We start from the raw sequence: 21,533 nt of genomic DNA on the forward strand, positions 1-21,533 counted from the left end.
ACTTGAGAACTAAAACATTATTCACCCCAGTCAATCCTAATATTATCCACCTCCTTTGACTCTTTCTCCCCCAACCTTGGGAGGTCAGAAAAGCTTGGACTTACTTCCACAGAGAGCTGGAGCTGATTTTCAGTGAGGCCAGAGGATACCATCTTAAAGTCTGTGCTGCTGCTGCTGTTGCTGATATCACCAACTTTAGCTGGAGATTTGCTGGCCTTAGTAGTAGTAGCAGCTTTGAGAAACAGAACACTGTAAGCCTCTGAAACTCACTTGCTACAGACTTAAAGTGGCAGAGTCAAGGAATCACTGCACTGCCCAAGGGTTTCAAAATGGAAAAGTAGTGAAAATGAAGATCCACCCCCTCCCCATGGCCAAATCCAAGTGACTTAGAATGCCAAATACTCTTATGGTGCCTTCTAAAATGACAAAGAATCTCAGATATTTATCTCAACTGTTCCTCTCCCATAAGAGGCCCTTTGAAAGCCCCTTCCTTCAAAATCTGTTTCTTCAAATGATTCTTAGCAGTCTGATGCAAAGCTCATTCCCTTTACTTCCTGGGATGGCCTGGCTACTCGATCCTACCATAATTCACATTGCATCCTGCTTGTTTTTTTTTTTTAATCCACACTCTTATTTATTTGGCTGTGCTGGGTCTTAGTTGCAACATGTGGGATCTTTAGTTGTGGCATGTGGAATCTAGTTCTGACCAGAGATTGAACCCAGATCCCTGCATTGTGAGCCTCAAGTCTTAGCCACTGGACCACCAGGGAAGTCCATATCCTGCCTGCTCTTGAGCTATTTCCTCTGAGAACTGGCTCCCTCAACCAGGCTAGAAAGATTGCGGTGTTTCTTTAAAGACAGAGACTTTCTTCTTCTCTTCTTTTTTGTGCTTAGCCTAGGGGAACCCATATTCACTGGTCTTCACAGGACAGAGAGAGGGAGAGAGGGAAGGAAAGGAAAGAAGGGGGAAGACAGAGAACTCTGACCAATGAGGGTGAGAATTAACATACTTGGCTATAATAAACACAAACCAAGTTGACTGCTGTCATTCAGGGAGGAATACCTGGATGGAGGAGTTGAGAGTGAGGTGGATGTACACACCCCACAGCTCCCAGCGTACATCCACACTTACTTGAAACAGTAGTGGTAGCAGTTGTGGGGGTAGTCACTGTGGTTGAAGCGGCTACGGCAATGGTGGATATAGCCGTGGCAGCAACCAGGGCTGGAACAGAAGTGACAGGGGTGGTTGCAGCAGGCGGAGTGGACGTGCTGGAGGTGGCAGTGATAGTGGTGGTAGATGTGGTTGAGGTGGCAACAGTGGTGGAGGAAGCACTGCTGCCAGAATTAGCCTGTGCTTCCGACACTTTGTTTTCTGGGAGAGCAATTGAGATGAGAGAAAGGAGTCTGAGGAGCTTCTCAGTTAAGAGAGAGCTCCGGCGGATGACTGGGTGTGACAACATGTTCATGAGTTGCCCCAGTGGAGAGGCTTCGAGGCTGTATGGGGAGGTTTCCCCCTCACCACCAGCGCTCACTGGCACTGACTTCACGGAGTTCTTGCCTTTCCGGCTGACATTCATGTTGTCCAGTTTTACCAATAAGTCCCAGAAGTCTGTGCAAATGCCACTGCTTGTGGACTGTGAAGAGCATGGGCTGCAGGCCTTACTGCCCCTCTCCCGATCACTCTCACAGTTTGTTTCTTTGGTCCGCTGCTGTGTGAAGTGACTGGGAAACACCTGCCAGGAAAAGAATGACAGGTTTGGTCTAGGTGGTCTACACAGAAACTATCTTCCTGACAAGGAAAGACACTGGCTCCTAGTCTCTCCACTCCTTAGGACAGCTTTGGTAACACTGGAGAGATGTAACATAAGAGTTTCATCCAACTGAAGCAGCCTAGAGAAATGAACAAAAGCTTTGTAGGGAGACAAAGGATTAGTAAACTCTTCTGAGCACTGATCTCTGTACTTACAAATGGTGGTGGGGGGAATACCTATACCATCGTGCAAAATTGTTGAGATTAGAGGTAATGTATTTTGCATAGTGCCTGGTACAAGGTAGGCCCTCAAAAAATGGCAGCAAAGCTTATTAAAAAGAGAACTGTATTAAGTTCTAGGTCCAGTCATCTCCATCACTAGCCACATGACAAAGCCACTAAAGATTTCTGTGTCCCAGCTTCTTCATCTGTAAAATCGGGACCATACAGACCACTGAAGGTTGATGAATGAGTGAGACAATGCATAAAAATTGTAAAGAGGAAAAAACCCCCACAAGATTTTTTATTGGACAATTCCCAGAAACAATAGACATCTCAGCACCAAGAGTAAGGACCTGTGAGCTCCCTCAGAGTTCAGATTTCACTAGGCTATGAATGACACCCCTCTTTCATTCCCAGGAGTTGGGTTCCTCTAAGCTCCTCACCTTGGCCAATTGAATGAGTGTATCCAGAACGTGTCTGCAGACAACAGGAGCAGCCTGGGGGTGGATATGGACAGTGGAGCCACTACTTGCATGTTTCTCAGTATGTTTGCGACCCCCTGAACGCTGGATCTGGAATATATTAGTCCTGCAGCCTAGGGCTGCATCCATGGATACTGAGAGCCAGGAAAGCTGGTTGGAACTCTTAGACTCCATCTTGTGTAGCAGGTCCAGGGGCCGGTTCTCATGGCTGCTTGACCCACAGCTCTTGCTTGACTTTTTGCCCTTTTCCTCACTTGAGGAGAGCTTGGGTGTTTCAATGCAAAGCTCACTCTCACTGCTGCGCTGCAAGATGGAAAGCAGGCTACGGATAACCCAGTGGCGGGTCTGGGCATGGTAGCAGAGATTTCTCAGTACTCGGTGAAGACGGCTAGTATTGAGTTTTGGCTCATCCACAAAAAGTAGGACCAGGAGACAAGACAGGGCTTCGTGATCCAGGAGGAGCCGTCCTCGGAGACGTAGGAGGGTGTCCACATTACTGCCAGAAGGCCTGGAACAGAGCATGGTTTCTGGGTAACACTTCGGCTAGAGCTCTGGGATCAGGTGTAGCCCTAGGGGAGGGGGATGAGCTGATACATCCTAGAAGGCTTGAGAAGAGAGTGTGTCCAGTCCAAGAACTGTAAGGGCTTTTTATATAGTAATAAGAGCTGTCTCAAGTGCCTACTATGTACCATATACTCTATAATATCTGTAACAACTTCCTCACAGGGCCGCTGTAAAGATCAGAGAACCATCCAGTTTTGAGATGATGAGCAAGAGGCTCAGACAGATTAAGTAACTTGCCCTTCACCGCACGATGACTGAGAAGAGAGCAGAGATTGCAGGACAGGTCTGTATTATCAACTGGTAAAATTGGACTGCCCCTAGTGCTAGAAGACAATGCTTACTTTGGCCTTCTATAGACTACCAGGATGTTGCCTGCAGAATAGGGACTGATGACTTCCTTCATGTTTTGGCATGTTAGGTCTATTCTTCTTTGGCCTGGTTAAAAATGAAATCTTCTGCAGCCTAGATGCTGTAGTCTCAAGACAAGTGGCTCTTGCTATTTTCCTATCTGTGTGGGAGGCAGGTGGCTTCCTTTGCTGTAATCACAGCTACAACCTGGTGCCTGCCTGCCTTACTTTGTGCTTATGGTCTACGATAGCTACACTAACCCAAAATTGTGGCTTTTTTGAAGGGAGAGTTCAAAAATCTGGCTTCCCCATTCATTCAAGTAAATACCCTAGAGAGGTCATCCAGCTTCTCCACCTAAAAATAAAGGGAGCTGGACTACTAGTAGACATGAAAGGTGGTATGGCAAGGAGAGAAAAGACAGGCAAAAGGTACCTATTATGGCTGCTGCTACCCCCCATCTGGAAGGTGCCACCTCTTTGCACAGCAAGGCGAGTGTATTGGACCCCACGGTTGCCACTCAGGCGACTGGTGAAGGCTGGTAGGAAAGAAAGAGGAAACTGAAATTGAGGAGGGGACATGTGCTGAGCTGGGCCCAGGTAATACAAAGGGGAACAAAGAGTTTCATGTGGCCAAAGCTAGACATTACAGAGCCCTCCCACATGCCTCCCTCTATACCTGGGCTTCGGAGAATGGCAGAGAGTGCAGAGGTGCTGCTGTGCCCAAAAAGCCGCTCATGCATGAGCTGCCTCTGCCGGGCTTCCTGCTCTCGCCTCAGGGCTTGAGCTTCAGCTGCAATGTCAGGTGGCATCACGGCCAACACACTGTCCTCCATATCCTCTAGGACACTACGGCGTAGGTCTGAGGGCAGAGTCTGGATGAAGGTCACAGGGTCCATGGGGGTGTCTGAGCTGGCATTTTGTGCTAGTTCCCGTCGTTGTTGCTCAGCTCTCTGCTGTGCCAGTACCTACAGAGCAGAAGAAGTCAATGGGGCATATCATGGCCAGGCAGCCTGGCCCACCAGCCCCCTACCCGCCTCACATACTTCCTCCTGGATGGCTGGAGGCAGGGCAGCCAGGAACTCAGGGCTCACTTCGGTGACACCAGGATTCCCCACCACTGCAGGAGCTGAGTTATTTGTTGAGGGGGCAGTTCGTGTTGGTGGACGAATGCCCAGCTGGTTCTGTAGGACTTCTCGGCGAATGTCATCAGGCAGGGCGGCCAGAAAAGAGGGGTCCACACCTTCGGGGAGACTAATACCTGAGGGGAGACACAAGATGTGAAGGGACTCTCACTTCTACTGATTGAAGGAAATCCATGGCCTTGCATGAGCTTTCTGTCCTCATTTTATGCCAAGGACACAGGACATACAGAGAAGGACAACCCATCCTTCCTTAGGCTCAGAATAGTTTCTTGTTATTTGCCAAGTTTTGTGTGTGTGCTCTCAATTAACCTTCATCAAGACCCCACCATGTAGCTATCATCACCCTTTCAGTATCATTGAGGATCAGGGAAGTTAAGCAATGGCTCCAGGTCCTATAAGTAGGAGGTGGCAGAGAGGGGATTTGAGCTAAGATCAGTTTGACTCCAAAGGCCTGGGCTCATTCCATTGTGTAGCATCAGCATTCCCTTACTGCAGGTCCTCCTCCTACACATATGCCGCCCTTTATCTGGATGGAACCGTTTGACTGGTGGGCATTTCCACACCAAGGGCTACTAGAAGCCTCAACAATCCCAAGATGGCCTGAGCACACATGGAGCTCACCTGCAAGAGGATCTTCTTCTTCACTGCTTGTTGAAGGCAATGGCTCTTCCAGGATTCCCCGGGAATCTGCTCCAGAAATGGCCACTGCGGAATCTCTGGTGGAAGAACTCTCAGAGGATGCAGGGGGAGAGCTGAAGGAAATCATTTTCAGGTTGTTCTCTGAACCATATTTTCCAACTTATAAAATACTCCTACAGTACCCCTTTTCTCATAGAAACCAAGTTGATTTCCCCAGTGTACAAAGCATGGGCATTAGTTACTAAATATGAATGTGGCTTGAAATACCTGCCAACACATCCTTCCCTCCTCTCACTCACACAGTGCTTACCTGTCCTCAGGGGGCTGGGTAGGTTCCCCTGACCCATCACCCCTGCCTTGTACTTCTGTCACAACTGGTGGGGCATCCCCAGGAGTGGAGCTGCCTGCTGTGGGCTGCTCAGAACTGCCAGTTGCTGGGGCGTCACCCACAGCCTCCTCCAGGGTACAGGAAGCCAGGCTGCTAGTATCCATGGGAGAGCCTTCCAGTTGACTGCTGACAGCTGTCAGAGCATCAGAATCTTCAGCTCTCTCTGGGGAAAGAGAGGCTAGGAGGAAGTCACATGGAGAGGTTAGATCTCTGCTTCGGGGGGCGGGGGGCGGGGGGGGTGCTGAATTAAGAAGCAGCCAGATCAGACTTCTTACTTCGTTAACTTCACTTCAGACGCTGGCCTGATGCTCCCCTCTCAATCTCATTTGCTTTAAAGAACTTAACTCAAACCCTTTCTATCATTTGTTGAACATTTATGATGTTCCAAGCATGCCTGTGAAATATCTTCTCTAGGCATCCCAGATAAGGGATCTTGTCACGTTCAGATTCCCTACAGGTATCATTTGCACAAGGACTTTGGTTCTGCTTATCTAAACAAGCAAGGCAAAAACCCCTACACCTAAAGGTTTCTCCAGAGTAAGTCATATGCAGTATGGTAAAGAGCATGGATAGCAACAGGTTTGTTTACCCTGTTGGAACATTGCTGAGAAGAATTTTGAGGCCCCATTTCAAACCAGTGGGAAATAGTGCCATGAAATAAATGGTGTTGGCCAGGATGGGAGAGCTGTTTGTTATATGTGTGGTCACTTGCTTGCCAGACCTAGAAGTGCTAAAGAAAAGCAAGCTTCAGAGTTACACAGATCTGGATTTTAATCACAGCTCAACCACTTACTGGGCTAATTGTTTCACTCTGAGTTTCAGTTTATTCATGGATAACAACCCTCTATTTCTTTTTAAAGAAGTTAAAGAATCCTCACGTGATAGCCAGGAACAGAGCGATCACCTCAAACTGTTGGTGTCAATAAGCCACTCAGACGTATATATAATCACTTGAGGACACAGAAAAGACACCTCAACTCTAGCTAAAAACGTAATGTACAATGTTTGTTCGGTCTCTAAGTAGTATCCAACTCTTTGAGACCCCATGGACTGCAGTGCGCCAGGCTCCTTTGTCCTTCACTCTCTCTCAGAGTTTGCTCAAACTCATGTCCATTGACTTGGTGAACTATCTAACCATCCCATCCTCTGCCGCCCCCTTATGAGACCTAATTATGAGGACTTGCGCGTCTACTTTAGAAATTCTCTAAGAGAGTAAAGAGAAACTACAAAGACGTCCATTCTTCCCTCCTGTTTTACCCCTACCCTCAAACCCTGAAATTCTACTTACTTATAGTGGGAGCTGGGGATAGCTCCATCTGAGTTGTTTCTGCTTCTCCACTTGGCCTTGTGGGACCCAATTCCTCTGGCTCTACAGGCATCAATAGCTGTGTAGAGCTCCCACCTTCTCCAATTGGGGACTGCAGCTCTTGAGGAATCTCTCCCAAAGCTGGTGGGGTGGGGAGTGTTGGTTGCTGTTGGGAGGGCTGCAGAGTGACAAGGGTCTCCCTGGGCTCAGATGTAGCTACATCAGTTGAAGATGGGGTTGCTGGGTAGCTGTCAGGCATAGGAGTCCCATCTTTCTCGGAAAGAATGACAATAAGATTGTTACAGGGCAATCAGTCAAGGACAGGGGAAGCCACTCAATCAGCACATGTGGCGTGACAGTGATGCAGCACTCCCCTCAATCCCCAATTGCTCCCAGGAACAGCACCTGGCTGGTCTGGTGTCTTGGGATGAGGGCTAAGGCACCGTGCCATTAGTGCCAAGAACCAGAGATCTGAGTCTTTGCAGACCCTAAGAATTAAATCCTTTCTGTGCCCCGGGTGGAGGGGGAGAGTTCAAGTAACTTTATAGTATTTGCCTCACACTACATATCACCTGTCCCCTTCCACCTCCTTTTCCTTCAGTCCTAATTATCCAAGCAGCATCTACAACTTTGATGGAACCAAGTGTTAAGACTAAATGTGAATGTGCTACACACCAGGGAAAGTAGTAAGTTGTATAGTTATCTTCTAATTGGGGCCTAAAATCCCTACCCCACAACAATACAACTTACTACCTCACCCCAGCATGAGCAGAGTCCTCTAGCAATAGCAGCAGGCAAAGGGCCATTTTACCTGATGACAGACCCTTTCAATGACCTTCTGCCAGATTCAGGGCACCAGGACACCTACCCTCTTTCACTGCTTTAAAAAATATTGTGTAGGCTTTAGTACAGTCATTTCCCAACTCAAGTGCCGAAGGAGACAGAAGGTATAGGGTAGCAGAAGTAAGTTCTGAGGAAATAGGGGTAGGGGAGACATATAATACCACATAGACCAGTTATTAGAATCACAGTCACAAAATAGCTACATTAGGCACATTAGAAGGAGGAATCAAAAGTATTTAGTAGTAATACCATTTAGCCTACAGAGCTACCCTCCCCCAAAGCAGACTGCCCAAGGCAACATTCCTAGACTTTTAGATTCCAAAGACCCATGAAATTTATATAAAAAGAAAAAATAAAAAGAGACTAACACAGGGTCACCAACTTTTAATTTAACCAAGTAAGAAAAAAATCCATTAATATCATTTAATAAAAATATTCTGATACCAAAGAAGTAGGAAATACATAATCTCTGTAATTTATAACAGTTCTTTAAATTGAACGAGTTCAGCTTTCTGAATAAGTCATTAAACCTCCCTTATTCTGTTAACTTCCACTGAGGACTAGCATTTAGGAACCACTGTCAGGTGTTCTCATGAAGCACCATACCACAATGGTCACTAGAAGGGACAGGACACATAGCCTCACTACACATGCCAGAATGCAGTACAGCATAATTAGAATGAGAACTTGTAAACATAGTACGTTGAAGGGGAAGTGCACCACCGTGGGAAAGACAGTAGACTGTATAGTTATCTCCAAGATGGGGTATGACCCTAAAACTATACAATCTACTACCTCATCCCACAGAGCACCAGTGTTCATCTTCAGTCTACTTGGGCCAGCTACTTAGGCCAGGAAAAAGAATCAACTAATAATTAGCAAGAAGGGAAAATGGGAAGGAAAGTTACCTGAGAGGTTCTGTTCAGTGGAGTCATTTGTCTTAGATGCAGCACACTGCAAAGAAAAGGGACAGACCAATGTTGGACTTTGCAAGCACATGAGATAGAGGTCAATTCTAATAGTCGCCATCTCCCACATGTGACACATATGACCTGGATGGAGGATAGGCACTTTAGCATGAAAACAGACCTCCAATTTCTCTAATATAAACTCATGTTTGAGATGGCTTGGGGATAAGGGGGAAACTGTCAGGGAGCTGACTAAACAATGAGAGGAAAGGATAATAAAAACCACGTTGGAGCTGGGCTTGGGCACAGGACATGATCTGTACACACATCATTGAGACCAGCAAGAATTTCACCTATCTATAGTTCCCTTCTTTGGGCTTATTTTACACTCCAGGTTTTTCAATCATTCACCACACTTGCTTATTTCCCAAACTTTTTAAGATGTTTGAAGCAATGCTACTGTTTATTAAAAGGTCAAAGTTCTCTACAAAGGTATCAGTTAGATCAAGTTTGTTACTATAATTGAACATTCCAATATCCTTTTAAGTCTGATATTCTGACTGTTGAATGAGGTATAATAAAATCTTTCACTCAAGTTTTTCAATTTTCTTGCATTTCTATCAGCATTTACTTTATATATTTGAAAGTTATACTATTCAAGGTTCCAAAATTTTCAGAAAAACCAAAATCATGTTAGAGATTTCATATATTGAGCCCTAGAAAATGCCATGTGGTGAAGGGGTTCAAGATAAAACATTTTCTCTGATTTGAAGCCTAAGCCCAACTTGTTCAAATGTTGGAATGGAATCCTATCAATAAGGTTTCCCTGACACTTGGGAAGACAATCCACTGAAATGGAATTGAAACATTAAAAGCATGGGCTTAGTCAAAGTCATTCATTCTTCTTGTCTAACTGTAAGTCACTGAAGGTAGAGCCTATACAGTGTAACTGCTAAGTCAGGAGCTCTGGCTTTGGTTTTTCCCCTAAAAGCCATATGCATGTACAGTGAATTTGGAGCGGATCATTTCTCAGGTTCAATGTGACCATCTTAGAATCTTTAATGACTCTTGGGGCCAGCCACATGTATGCTGAAACCGCAGGAAAGTTAAAGCAGACACAGCCAAAGATGAATCCTCCCAGCTCATGGGAATCACCTGTGCACTCTGATCCCTGTTCTCCTTATCTTCTTTGCCTTTGTCGGTTATCTTTGTTTCTTCCTCAGCTAGTTGTTTCCTCCTTTTCTCCCTCCTTTCTTCCAGCTCCTCATCCCTCAGGAATTCCAGATGATTGACAATGGGCACTTTAACAACTGGACCAAAGAAGCAAAAGATCAGAGGTTGCTCAGGGGAGGTAGGGAGAAAGCCAAAAGGCAGAGCTTGTAGTCACAGAAAACAAGGGAAACAATTTTCCATGCACTGTCTCAGCCCTTGAAGATTCAATACTGCCCTGATAACCAAGCTGCTACACACCTGAAACACAGTCATGCATGCTCTCAGCATCAAGAACTTTGCATTCCTCTGTCCAGCGAGTCAAGGCTGTAGGGATACTGGATAGAGTCCCTGTAGAGAAACCAAGCAGAGTGAGACTCTTAGCCTTGTCATGCATCAATGGATCCAAAAGTTGCAGCATTTCACTAAAAGGACCCAATGTCTACCATAAGATTTGGCACATCACAGGTACTAACGTCTTTGGCTAAATCACCGAGTGGTTCTGGTTCCCGTAAAATGGGGTTTCTCCAAGCAGGGTGGATACTATTCTGCTTTTCCTCAGCACGGAAAAAGAACCAGACAACCGTTACCCTCTTTTTCACCACATAAACTTGCCTGCTTGGCTGGTAGCTGTGCTCTGATCATGGAAAAAGTCATCCAGTAGTTCATCATCAGACCGGGCGATGATGTGGACGTCATCGTTGCCCACTAGGAGGCGGGCTCGGCCTCGGCTTTGCAGGGGAAGGCTGCTGCTCAGCTGAAGGATGTCAGCAGCAGCAGAGGGACCAAGCAACCTGTAGGGTGATGGTGGGGTGCCATGGTCACTGTATATCCATAGGGGCCCTGCAGCCTGTTATCGTGAGATCCTTTCTGTATCCTCTAGGAAATGCATAACATTATTATGGACCTGATCATATTGCATATAAGTCTTACTTTTCTAACTACTTGATCAGTCTGCCAACTTTTTTTTTGGTTGAAATTGCATATTACTCCATAGTTCCTGGAACAGAGTGAGCATCACTGTTATCAGGCACTGTATTAGGGTAGGGGCTCCCCAGCTGGCGCTGGTGGTAAAGAACCTGTCTGCCAATGCAGGAGACTTAAGACATGTGGGTTCATCCCTGGGTCAGGAAGATCCCATGGAAGAGGGCATGGCAACCCACTTCAGTGTTCTTGCCTGGAGAATCCCATGGATAGAGGAGCCTGGTGGGCTACAGTCCATAGGGTAGCACAGAGTCAGACATGACTGAAGCAACTTAGCACGGTATGGCACAGCATGGGTTAGGGTATAATATCTCTCTTGTACACCCACTACTATTTGTACATTGACCATTATGACATCTATACTTCTTCCTTTCACCTCTAAAAATTGTTTCTCCCTAGTGCGAGAAACTAAGCCTAGGGGCAGGGATCCTCTCCTGACTGTATCTTAAGTGCTAAGTATAGCATAAGCTTAAGCTTATCATATGAGATGCTTAATGACTGCTGAATCTATGTACAAGACACTCAAGCAAAAGAACATGTTATACAATTTGGTATTTCCCCAAAGGCTGCACATGTAATCCACAAAGAAACAGGGCAAATACATTATTTGTGTCTGTCACAAGAATATTATACTGTCAGATCAAAACAATGCTAAAGCTCAGTGAACCCAATAATCTTCCTTGTAACTCACCTCTGGAGTATAAGAGGAGGATTGGGCTGGCGATTCCCAGGGTAGTGAACGTGAATGGTATGGCCTGTGTTGGCCGTCAGCTGTCTCAGGGTCCTCTGACTGCGCCCAATGCCCTGGGTGAGACGTGTTGTAGAGGAGCCACTGCCCAGTGTCAGGGAACTGTGATCTGCATGGCGTACCATCAGTGGGTGGGTGGTAGGGATATTTCCTGGGGATGGGGGGATGTCTGCTGCAAGGACAATATGCAAAGGGATCAGTGCCAAAAAGAAATTTCTCCATGGTTGTTCAGGCAGAACCATGTCTCCTGGGCCTTACTTCCTCACACGGAAACCTGAGCTTTGTCCTTTCTCCCTCATTCCCACACCTCTTCTAGGATCACTGATACTACCATGGCTTATGCTGCCATCTCTCACCTAGATACTGCAACAGTCTCCTAAGTAGTACCTTATCCCAATTCATTCTTGACACTAAGCCACAGTGATGCTTGTTGGAACCTCAGAAACATGCTGTTCTCTCCGCCTTGACAACACCTCTCCCCACTTTTCACCTGTTTTGTTGTTCTTGGCCTAGAAATTACTTCTGATTCTACAGATGGGCCTTTACTCTGTGCTTTCTTACCATACTACAATGTAATGCCTGCTTACTCATAATTCTTAATAGACCATAAGCTTCTATGAGGGAAAAAGACTCTTTTCTTTTTGGTTGCTATATCCCTAGTACCTAGAACACAGTAGGCACTCCTTAAATATTTGTTCAATTTGCTGAATGGACAGAGGCTCAACTTATAAGAAAGACTGATGGAAATCACAAAAATGCAAAGAAAACCACAGAATAGAAAGTATCTTGAAAATTATGTAATCCACCCCATTTTTTCCACATTTTTCATTTACAGGTGACAAACTGAGGCTCAAAGAGGTAAGAGACTACTTGGCCAAGACAACAGACCAGAACAGTTCAGTGCTTTCTGCTATATTGTGCTTGTGATTTGGGAGTAAAGACCTGCGTTCTCAAGACAGTTTAAGAACTTGATGCTAAAAGGGAACTTTGATATTGATGGGGGAGGAGGGAGGGAAGAGATACACTCTCTCCTCTGAAAAGATGCATCCTTGATGAACAGAGTGAATATGTTCAAAATCTACTCCCCAATGCCAAGCTCAAAGGTGTCCATCCAAACTCTCAAGAATCCAGTGTTATAGACATAAGGATTAGTTATTGCCCTATCACTGTAATGTGCACATGAGTGCCTGATGCAGTCAGCCTTGGTCTCTTTTTTTTTGTTAATTCAAGCAAATCATCAAGTTGTTCAGGTTCTAAACTGGCTGCCTATTTACTGAGGTGGCGAGAACAAAAGCAGCCTCTCATAATTTCTTCTTCTAGGCATATACTTATTGAGAGAGATGGAGTCAGATATCCCTTGCCCCAGGAAATCAGCTAAGAAAAGAAGTGCTTTCTGTATCAGATTGAGAGCTGCTCTGGTTCAGGGTATAAGAATCAAGAGATAAAACCCAGCTGAGCCCCTGTATCTTACTAGCACTGGAGAACATGTTGTCAAACTCAATGATGAGATCATCCTCCCGGTCAAAGCGCTCAAATCGGACCAAGGGAGAAGCGTTCATATCAGGGTAATCCTCATCCAATTCCATTTCAGAGCCATCGTCGTCATCGTCTTCATCTCCCTCTTCACCTTCATCATCCTCCTTAAGGGGAAAATAGGAGATGGAGAATTGCTGGAGGTAAGGATTTCTGAAGTCTGGTGTCATGGCCACATTTGCACATGAGGGAGGGAGGTGCTGAGGCTAGCAACCCGGACTGTTGGTTTTCTCCAGCTCTGTGTTCCCATGGAAGAGGTTGTCTGAACCAACCCAAACACAGTCCCCCCTCACCTGATCATCTTCCTCATCTTCCTCCTCCTCCTCCTCTTCATCCTGACTATCATCCTCATCCTCGTTACTGCCACTGCTGTCCTCTTCCTGAGTGTGCTCCTCCTCATCCTCAGGGTCCAGGATATTCATGGAATCTAAAACAAAGGGAGCACATTGGAGGACTATACTGAGTAGCTAGAAAACAGGCTACTGTGCAGGCCAGCAGATTTGAGTGGGAAGGTGATGGGATATTTGACTCTAGGAGAGGAAGAACCAGATCTAGGGTGATTTACAGACTTAGTGAGCCAGCCCCGATTTCCTAAGAGTGCCAATCAGTGCATCAATATGCCGAGCCACGTGGCTGAATGTGGAGGCTGGCTATAGGGTGGTGCTTGAGGAGCCATGGTCTAGGACTTGGCCAAGTCTATTGGTGTCCTCTTGCCTTTCCAGCCCTACTTTGCTACTGACTGCATCTTATTGGTAAAAGGGAATCTGGAGCGATGATAGCAGGTGGGTGAGAAGAAAGTAAGAAGTGACAGACTTTTGGGCAAGCAGTAGTAACATGTTACTCGAAAAACTGGATGAGGATAAAAGTGGATGGTGTAGGTCAGCGCATGCAGACAGATGCTTCCTTATTTTGCACATGTGGGCAGCTGCCTCCAGGAAAACCCTAGTGTAGTGTCTGTCAGACGTGCAGGGCAAGAAGGGAGGCCTTTCTGGCCTCAGCACTCTCACCTTCTCGGTTGGCCTGCAAGGTGGAAGCTTGGCTGAGGTTGGAAGGAGCTTCATCCATCAGCACGTCCTCTTGTGATTCATCCTCTCCACTTCTGCTCACTGAAGGTTACAGAGCAGAGCCTTCACTGAACAACAGAGGACTTCCCTTTCCAGATTGGGTGCACCTAATGTAGCTATGTACACCCAGCAGATATCCATTCTTTTTTTTTTTTTGGATGAGGGAGAAGACCTGGGTTCACTGCTGTTGACTAGCTAGGTGAGCTTGGCCAGTCACTTTACCATCTGAGTCTCAGTTTCCTCATCTGTAAAATGGGATGATCACATCTGCCCTGCCAATCCCACTAACTGTGAAACCACAGAGGATAATGGGTGTGAAAAAGCCTTGTCAAATTTAAGAATACATGTCTACTTCAGTTTATCATTTGATTTACTTCATCAATAAAATAAAAACAAGTAACATATACCATTGGAGCATGGTGACAGTAGAGTACCTTTGTCATTTTCCCTGAGTTGTAAAAAGGGCTATCCTTAGGGAATACTCACTCTTTTTACACTACTGAAACTGAGAGGCAGAAAGCCCCTGGATTCACTGAAGAAAGGAAAGCGCTTTCTCATCCTACAGCCTCTATAGCCTCCTCTAAGCCTCCATGAATAAACACTCTTGATGTGCCTGATGTATTATCTATACTGATGGCCACCCCCTCCGCCTCCCCTACACAGGCAACACTTCAGACCAGCCACAGGTCTGTAGATGGCTTGTGAATTTCTCATCTGTAAGACCGTCAACATCGAGACAAGCAGCAATCTAGGCTGGCTATGAGCCCTTAGGCAGAGCTGAGCAAGCAGATGATGAGAAAAAGGGTCCTCCCAAGAGAGACTGAGGCAAAGGAAGAGGCTATACTCAGTTCTGGGGCTCTCACCTATAATTGTACTGTTCCCAGATCCGCCATCCCTCTCAAGCAACTCATCTATCAGGTCCTCCAGCTCATTCTCAACCTGGAGAGAAATAGAACATATATATGGATGCACACAAGTCTATCATTGTGCTAGTGCTGAAACCCTAAAAAAAGCCAGCAAGGGAGCATATATTTCTAGGATAATATGTGACAGAGGATGTTACATAAGCACCACACGCTTGGTGCTAAGAGCACAGAAACTACCATGTGCTGCCAACCCACACTCAAGACTGTCTTTCAAATGGGTACATTCCAGTTATCTGAGACCAGATTAAGTCTTTATACTCTTTAGGAATGCAGGAATACATGCAGATCTCCTTAGAGCCAGCAGCTCAGGACTGTAGGCCTCATTTCTTGCCATTGCTACCAGCTCCAGAAATTACAGTGCTTTCTATAGGGTCTTTAGAAGACTACCATTTTAATGCTCCAGTGAGAGCTGGTGCTATAGGCACAACAGTGTTATTAAGGAGCATCCATTAATGACCAGAGCCAGGTAAATCAAAGACCCTGGGCCCAAAGGGCTCAGGCCAGCTTTCTGTGTCAACTTTTCATCTGTGCCTGTTTTCTTACTGAGATCAATTCCATTTCATAATATGGCATCCTGGCCCTGTATCAACCCCTCATTTAATATGATTCAAACACATTTACTGAGCATCTATGAAGCATATTATCTGTGCTCCTGTGGAAAACAGACAGCTAATGGCAAGGAGCTAAAGTACTCACCCACCCACACCAGTTGGGGGTTTGGTTCAGCACCACAATAGAGGTATATGCTGGGTGATCTGCCTCCCTACCTGCATCTCTTGTGAACTGAGCACCTCAGGCTGCCCAGCAATCACCACTGAGTCGGTTTCAGCCTCCCCATCCATGATATCCCCATCTGCCACCTCTGTCTGAGTGACATCATGATCCTCCTCCTGCACTTCTGCTTCCCCAGGCTCGCCTGAAACAGTCAACCAACCAGCAAAATAATCAAAGAGTGCCTATGTGCGGGGCACCATGAGGAAAGCATGAAAACAATAAAGTCCTTTCCCTGGGCAAATTTACGAGTTCTCAGAGAATAAATGAATGGGTGACAAAGGAAAAGACAAGGCTACGTGTGAGGATAGCCAAACAAGGCTGCAATTTTAAGGAATTCTTTGTGGGGCAGATTCCCACACTACTATGACAGATCTGTGGAAGGCCAGCAAGTTCCCAGGGAAACAATACCAAGCCAGAACAGCTGTGATGTCATGCCCATAAAATAACTATGACCACCCAGACAGCTTTCCAGTCCTTTGGCTCTGATTCCCTACCTGGGTCCTGTTGGTTGCTATTAGAGTCCTGAGCAGCTCCTTGGGCATCCTGCTCAGACTTGCTCTTGCTAGAAGCACTCTTACTGCCAAAAAGGCTACTGGGCTGGTTCACAATCCGGGAAAGTGTTTCCAAAGGCTTCAGAGCAGCATTGACTGTGTTGGCCATGTTGGGACTGAGATAAAGGAAGATACAGAGATGAACTGAGCACAGAAATCCACACTAAAAGGAATGGAGGCTCATCAGAGTAACAACTGATTCCAGGAATGGAGCATGGAAGGTACAAGGTGAGCCTGAGACAACTTGTTGTGCCAAATGGCCTTCAAAATCAAGTAGGCTTTAAAAAATTAATGGGGTCATTACCACAGGCCAAATCCGAGCATCAAACAAAAATAGAGATGGTAATGGATTATACACTATAAGAATGCTAGCTAATAAACAGGAACAAGAAAATCAGGAAACTGTCACTTTGCAACCAACAATGTTAAGTGATCTAGGCAAAGATCACTAATGAATGCCAAAACTACTGAGTTAAAAAAATCTTCAGGGCACAGGATATTCACATGAACTCAAAGCCATCACCTCACAGATGACCTGTTAATACAAAGTATGTTAGTCCTCAGTTGTGTCTGACTCTTTGAGACCCCATGGACTATATATAGCCCACTAGGCTTCTCGGTCCATGGAATTCTCCAGACAAGAACAGGAATGGATAGCCATTCCCTTTTCTAGGGGATCTTCCTGACCCAGGGATTGAAACCAGGTCTCCTGCATTACAGGCAGATTCTTTACCATCTGAGCCACCAAGCAAGCCTTGTTAATACAAAGGGGAGTTCTAACCATTAACTATGTGATCTAACTTAGCATCACTCAATAATGGGACAAATTGGCATTGTGCATCTCCTGATGTGAAGCACTAAGAAATGCAAACACCACCCATGTAGTATTCTTGCCAAAAATGTTTACCCTGAATCTAACCATGAAGAAACAATTAGGCAAATCTAGATTATGGGATGTTCTATAAGACATCTGATATTCTGGACTCTTAAAAACAGTCAAATGTCACAAAAAATAAGAGATACATGACAATCAAATGCAATGAGTGATGCTCACTGGATCCTCGATCAACACACTCACCCCCAGGCTATAAAGAGAAAGACATTCTTGAAATAATTGGGTATATATTAGTATGAAGTATATAGTATCATTATATTAATGGTAAATTTCTTAGAGGTAATGATGGTATTTTAGCTATGTAAGGGAATTTTTGTTCTTAGGAGACACATGCTCAAGGGTTCAGAGGTTAAGTGTCATGTTTATAAAAAACAATTTAGCTCATGAAGAGGAGGGGAGGGAGGAATAAAGCAGACAGTTCAGAATGCTAACCACTGGTTAATCTAGGTGAGGCATACACTGCTCATTATACTACTTTGAGTTCATAGTTTTAAATATTTAAAAAAGTTGATGAGGTTTTATCAAAAGGACAGAGAAGCCAGCTTGAAGAGGTCCCACAAGCTCAAAGATGTAATTAAAAAGAGCATGAAGGATGAGCATGCAAAGGATAACTGTAGTGATCTAAATAATTCAATCAGATTTTAAAAATCAAGGAAAATTCATGAGTCCATACTACTACTTAGAAAACAGAAGGCCAGAGTTTGTATTTGAGGTGGAGTTTAACCCATTTTTGGTTACTCCATTTTGACTTACTCTCAAGACTGGTGACTGAAGGGAAAAAAATAAGTTTTTAATCTTTTCTTTTCAGTAGGAACTGTATTATAGGGTAACTAACTTTCCCTCTTGAACTGGAGCTATAATCACAGAAAGATAGCAGCTAATAACAGAAGGAATGATGGAAATTAGAAAGGTGTCACTGATAACCCTCTAAGAAATTAAAAGATGCAGGCAATGATTATCAACTGGTGTTAAGACCATTCACTAGGAACATGGTTAATAGGGAACTAGACATTTGTACAGTGCGAAAGTAACAACACAGTTTCTTTTCTACTAAGAAGGAGAAAAATATAATAGTACAATGATGACTATCACTCTACCCTAGTAGTCAATCTTACCATGACTAAATGGCAGTTCAAAGAGATGCATCTCCCTCTGATACAATATGAGATGTACACCATCTATGATATAACCTAGCCAGTAGTGTTTAAATTGCTTCACTAAGTCTCTACCTCCAAATTTATAGCAAACAGGAATAAAGGGAACAACTTAAACAATAATGCATATAACCAAGCGAATCAAACCTAGGAAAAATATTCTGCCGGTCTGGTCACTTCAACAAATTAGTTCATGAACAACAGCAATAAAATGAAAATTTAAAAAAAACTAAGGAACTGTTAGTACAACAGAGACTCAGGACGTAACCAGATATAATACAAGGTCCATAATTAATAATTATGAGGGGGAACAGCTTGGAAAAAACATTATTGATCCAGTCCAACTCTTGAGTTTGCAGCAGATGAGAGAATGAAGGGCCCTGCCCCCGCCCCAGGAAAGTGCCTTGCTTAAAATTAAAAGCAACAATACCAAGAACTCAGGTTTCCACCTACACCCAAACTTTCCCTATCATACTGGCTAACTACTTATCTGACAAGGATACATAAAACACTAGGCAAATGGAGCAGTATGCAGCATGATTAAAGAGAGCAAAAGTCTGGGGCTGGAGCTCAGGAATAATTTTACCTGGACAGGTCCAGGCTGTGAGGCACTCTGGCCAGGTCATTAACCAGTCCCTTCTTCAGGAAGAGTCGAATGATGTTGTTCATGCCATTGTGTTGGGTCTTGGCTGTTGCACTGCTGTAGAAGCTGGAGGTGGAGGGGCAGGACTCCATGATAGTACTGATGATACACATCACTGCCTGAAGTCTGGGAGAGAAGTTTGACATCTCTTTCATGTGAACACAGCCCATTCTTAGGCCAAGTCTTCACTAACTTGCCTCAGATAACCCTCTTCCCTTTGTGTTTCCATCTGGAAGTAACATCTAACCAGGTAAGAACTCACTCCCTGGGTGGAGGCATTCTTCATTTTCTTCAAACATAATTTTAAAAAGTAAAGTTGAATAACCTCCTCCACTTTTTGCTTGAAGACCCTAGTAACAGAAGGAAACATGCCTTTTTTTTCCCTCTAAGTCATTTACCAACTTCCTCCAAGTGTCATTAGTCCTTTGGGTATTTTGCAGCACTAGAATTATCTGAGAACCAGAGACTGTACAGTGCCAGTATGACCAGAACTCTTGTTCAAGTGTAAGGAATTCCATGGGCCAAGAATGGAGTTAGGGGATGCTATTGGTTATCAGCACTAAGTCAGGCATGGATTTTACCTGGCATGTTTCTCTGTACTCTCAGCCATAGCCAGTGCCCTTCCCAGGGCTGCTTTTACTTCATTCACAAGGGCCACCTGGGCATCTGTGCCACTCCCTGAGGCAGCCAGGCTTGCAAGGAACAGGCGAGCCAGCGCAGGTGTGTCCTTGTCTTCTGCATTCTGGGTATGTGGGAGGAGGTGGTCCAAGACAAAAGCTAGCACACTGCAGTCCTGAAAAGTCATTAATCATGACATTTATTCATAAGCATAATTATGCCATACTGTTTGCACATCAACAAGATGCATGCACACAGAACTGATCCTCACTCAGTTAATGATTATCAGGCCCACTTTATAGATGAAAAAAAACAAGCCTTAAAGGTACAAGCTAAGTGAGTAACAAATATAGGTTTTATGCTTCCAAATTCCGTTCATTTCTCAGAAGTTTACATATCTTCATCAATCTGAGGCCCAAAGAAACATGGCTTGCACAAAGAACGTAAGTCAGTGGTGGTGATGATTCAAGCCTTGATTCCTTATTCAATGCTACAATTACTCCACAGTTTCTAATAAATTGTAGTAATGAAACCTACAATGTGCCCAGGACCCTGAGCTAAAAATTGGCAGGGGATGAGAAACACACAGCACAGTCACAGATATGGATATGCATAAATATTTAATGCAGGGTTACCTAAAATAGCAAAAAAGGCCCAATAATAGGGGAGAAAATTAAGTCAGACTCCCCAACCTCTAAAAATGATTTCTGACTTGTTAATTCTGTATCTTAGAAACTTAGCTCTGTTGTCATTCAAGTAGATTTTGGATCAAAACATACTGGCAATTTTGGAACTAGATACAAATGATGGTTGCACAACACTGAATGCACTAAATCCCAAAACTGTATACTTTAAAATGCTTAGTTTTATGTGTATTTTACCTCAATTTAGAAAATGCATTGAAGAATTCTAGGCACTGTGAAATTAGATAGGGTGACCCTGGTTAAGACAGAACTACTAGAGATAAAAGTTCCCAGTAGTGAATAAAACACAAAGTTAAAACAATATTGTGAATAAAAGTATAACATTATCAGTAAAAACTGGAATAAAAGCCTTGCAATTTGGGTGACAATTCCTGAGTGGAATCATGTATTCATGACTGAGTGGAAAGAATATGGATTTGAAACCAGAGATCTGAGCTCTAATCCTAGTCCTGCTACTCTGCAGTGTGGTCTTGAGCAGGTTATTGACCCCTCTGAGCCTTCTTTTTTCTCTTAAGGACAGCAATGCTAACAACCTTGCAGTGCTGAGGTGAGGATTATCAATAGTACCTATAAAGCACCTATGAATATACAGCTGGAAGTAGGTCACTTGACACATATTAAGTTGCACAAATTTTCAATTAAATGTCCTATTCCACAAGTATGCTATTATTATAACTACAACTGGCATAAGCTTTGAAATAGATGTCTAATGTATATTTAATACACACACTCCATAAAGGACTTATATCCAGAATATATAAAGAATTCAGAAGAAGTAAGAATAAGACTTGGACACTTCACAAAAGAGAATATAGCCAAGAAAGACAGGAAGTTTTAACCACAATACAATACCAGTATGAATGTATTAGAATAGTTAAAATGAAAAACAGGAATATCAAGTACTGGCAAGGAGGTGAAATAATCCAAACACCTATAGGCTGTGCTGGTGATTATATAGATTGACATGATTGCTCTGGAAAACTTGACACTAGTTGCTAAAGCTTAACAGACCACCAGCAATTTCACTCCTATGCATATACCATCCAACAGAAAATATATGAATTTATGTATGAATTTATATATGTAGCACACACACAAAAATCAATGAATTTACGTTCACCAAGACATGTAAAAGAGTG

The 21,533-nt window shown here is 44.2% G+C and overlaps 1 protein-coding gene across 1 annotated transcript in view; it reads right to left on the bottom strand.

The window, feature by feature from the left end:
- The window catches only part of HUWE1 (HECT, UBA and WWE domain containing E3 ubiquitin protein ligase 1), a 119,703-nt gene that overhangs the window by 12,476 nt on the left and 85,694 nt on the right, over positions 1-21,533 (bottom strand). Inside the window, exons 45-66 of the mRNA XM_068962613.1 lie at positions 19,654-19,865; positions 19,016-19,198; positions 16,324-16,496; positions 15,823-15,971; positions 14,993-15,068; positions 14,073-14,171; positions 13,359-13,492; positions 13,004-13,172; positions 11,476-11,704; positions 10,416-10,594; positions 10,062-10,151; positions 9,747-9,901; positions 8,592-8,637; positions 6,823-7,110; positions 5,457-5,712; positions 5,129-5,259; positions 4,409-4,623; positions 4,042-4,330; positions 3,799-3,901; positions 2,416-2,962; positions 1,133-1,733; positions 105-232 (exon numbers count right to left, since the gene is read on the bottom strand). Coding sequence (XP_068818714.1) covers positions 105-232; positions 1,133-1,733; positions 2,416-2,962; positions 3,799-3,901; positions 4,042-4,330; positions 4,409-4,623; positions 5,129-5,259; positions 5,457-5,712; positions 6,823-7,110; positions 8,592-8,637; positions 9,747-9,901; positions 10,062-10,151; positions 10,416-10,594; positions 11,476-11,704; positions 13,004-13,172; positions 13,359-13,492; positions 14,073-14,171; positions 14,993-15,068; positions 15,823-15,971; positions 16,324-16,496; positions 19,016-19,198; positions 19,654-19,865 — 4,452 coding nt within the window. The remainder of the gene's footprint in view (positions 1-104; positions 233-1,132; positions 1,734-2,415; positions 2,963-3,798; positions 3,902-4,041; positions 4,331-4,408; positions 4,624-5,128; positions 5,260-5,456; positions 5,713-6,822; positions 7,111-8,591; positions 8,638-9,746; positions 9,902-10,061; positions 10,152-10,415; positions 10,595-11,475; positions 11,705-13,003; positions 13,173-13,358; positions 13,493-14,072; positions 14,172-14,992; positions 15,069-15,822; positions 15,972-16,323; positions 16,497-19,015; positions 19,199-19,653; positions 19,866-21,533) is intronic.

Source organism: Capricornis sumatraensis, chromosome X, assembly GCF_032405125.1.
Source record: "Capricornis sumatraensis isolate serow.1 chromosome X, serow.2, whole genome shotgun sequence".
NCBI classification, from domain to species: domain Eukaryota; kingdom Metazoa; phylum Chordata; class Mammalia; order Artiodactyla; family Bovidae; genus Capricornis; species Capricornis sumatraensis.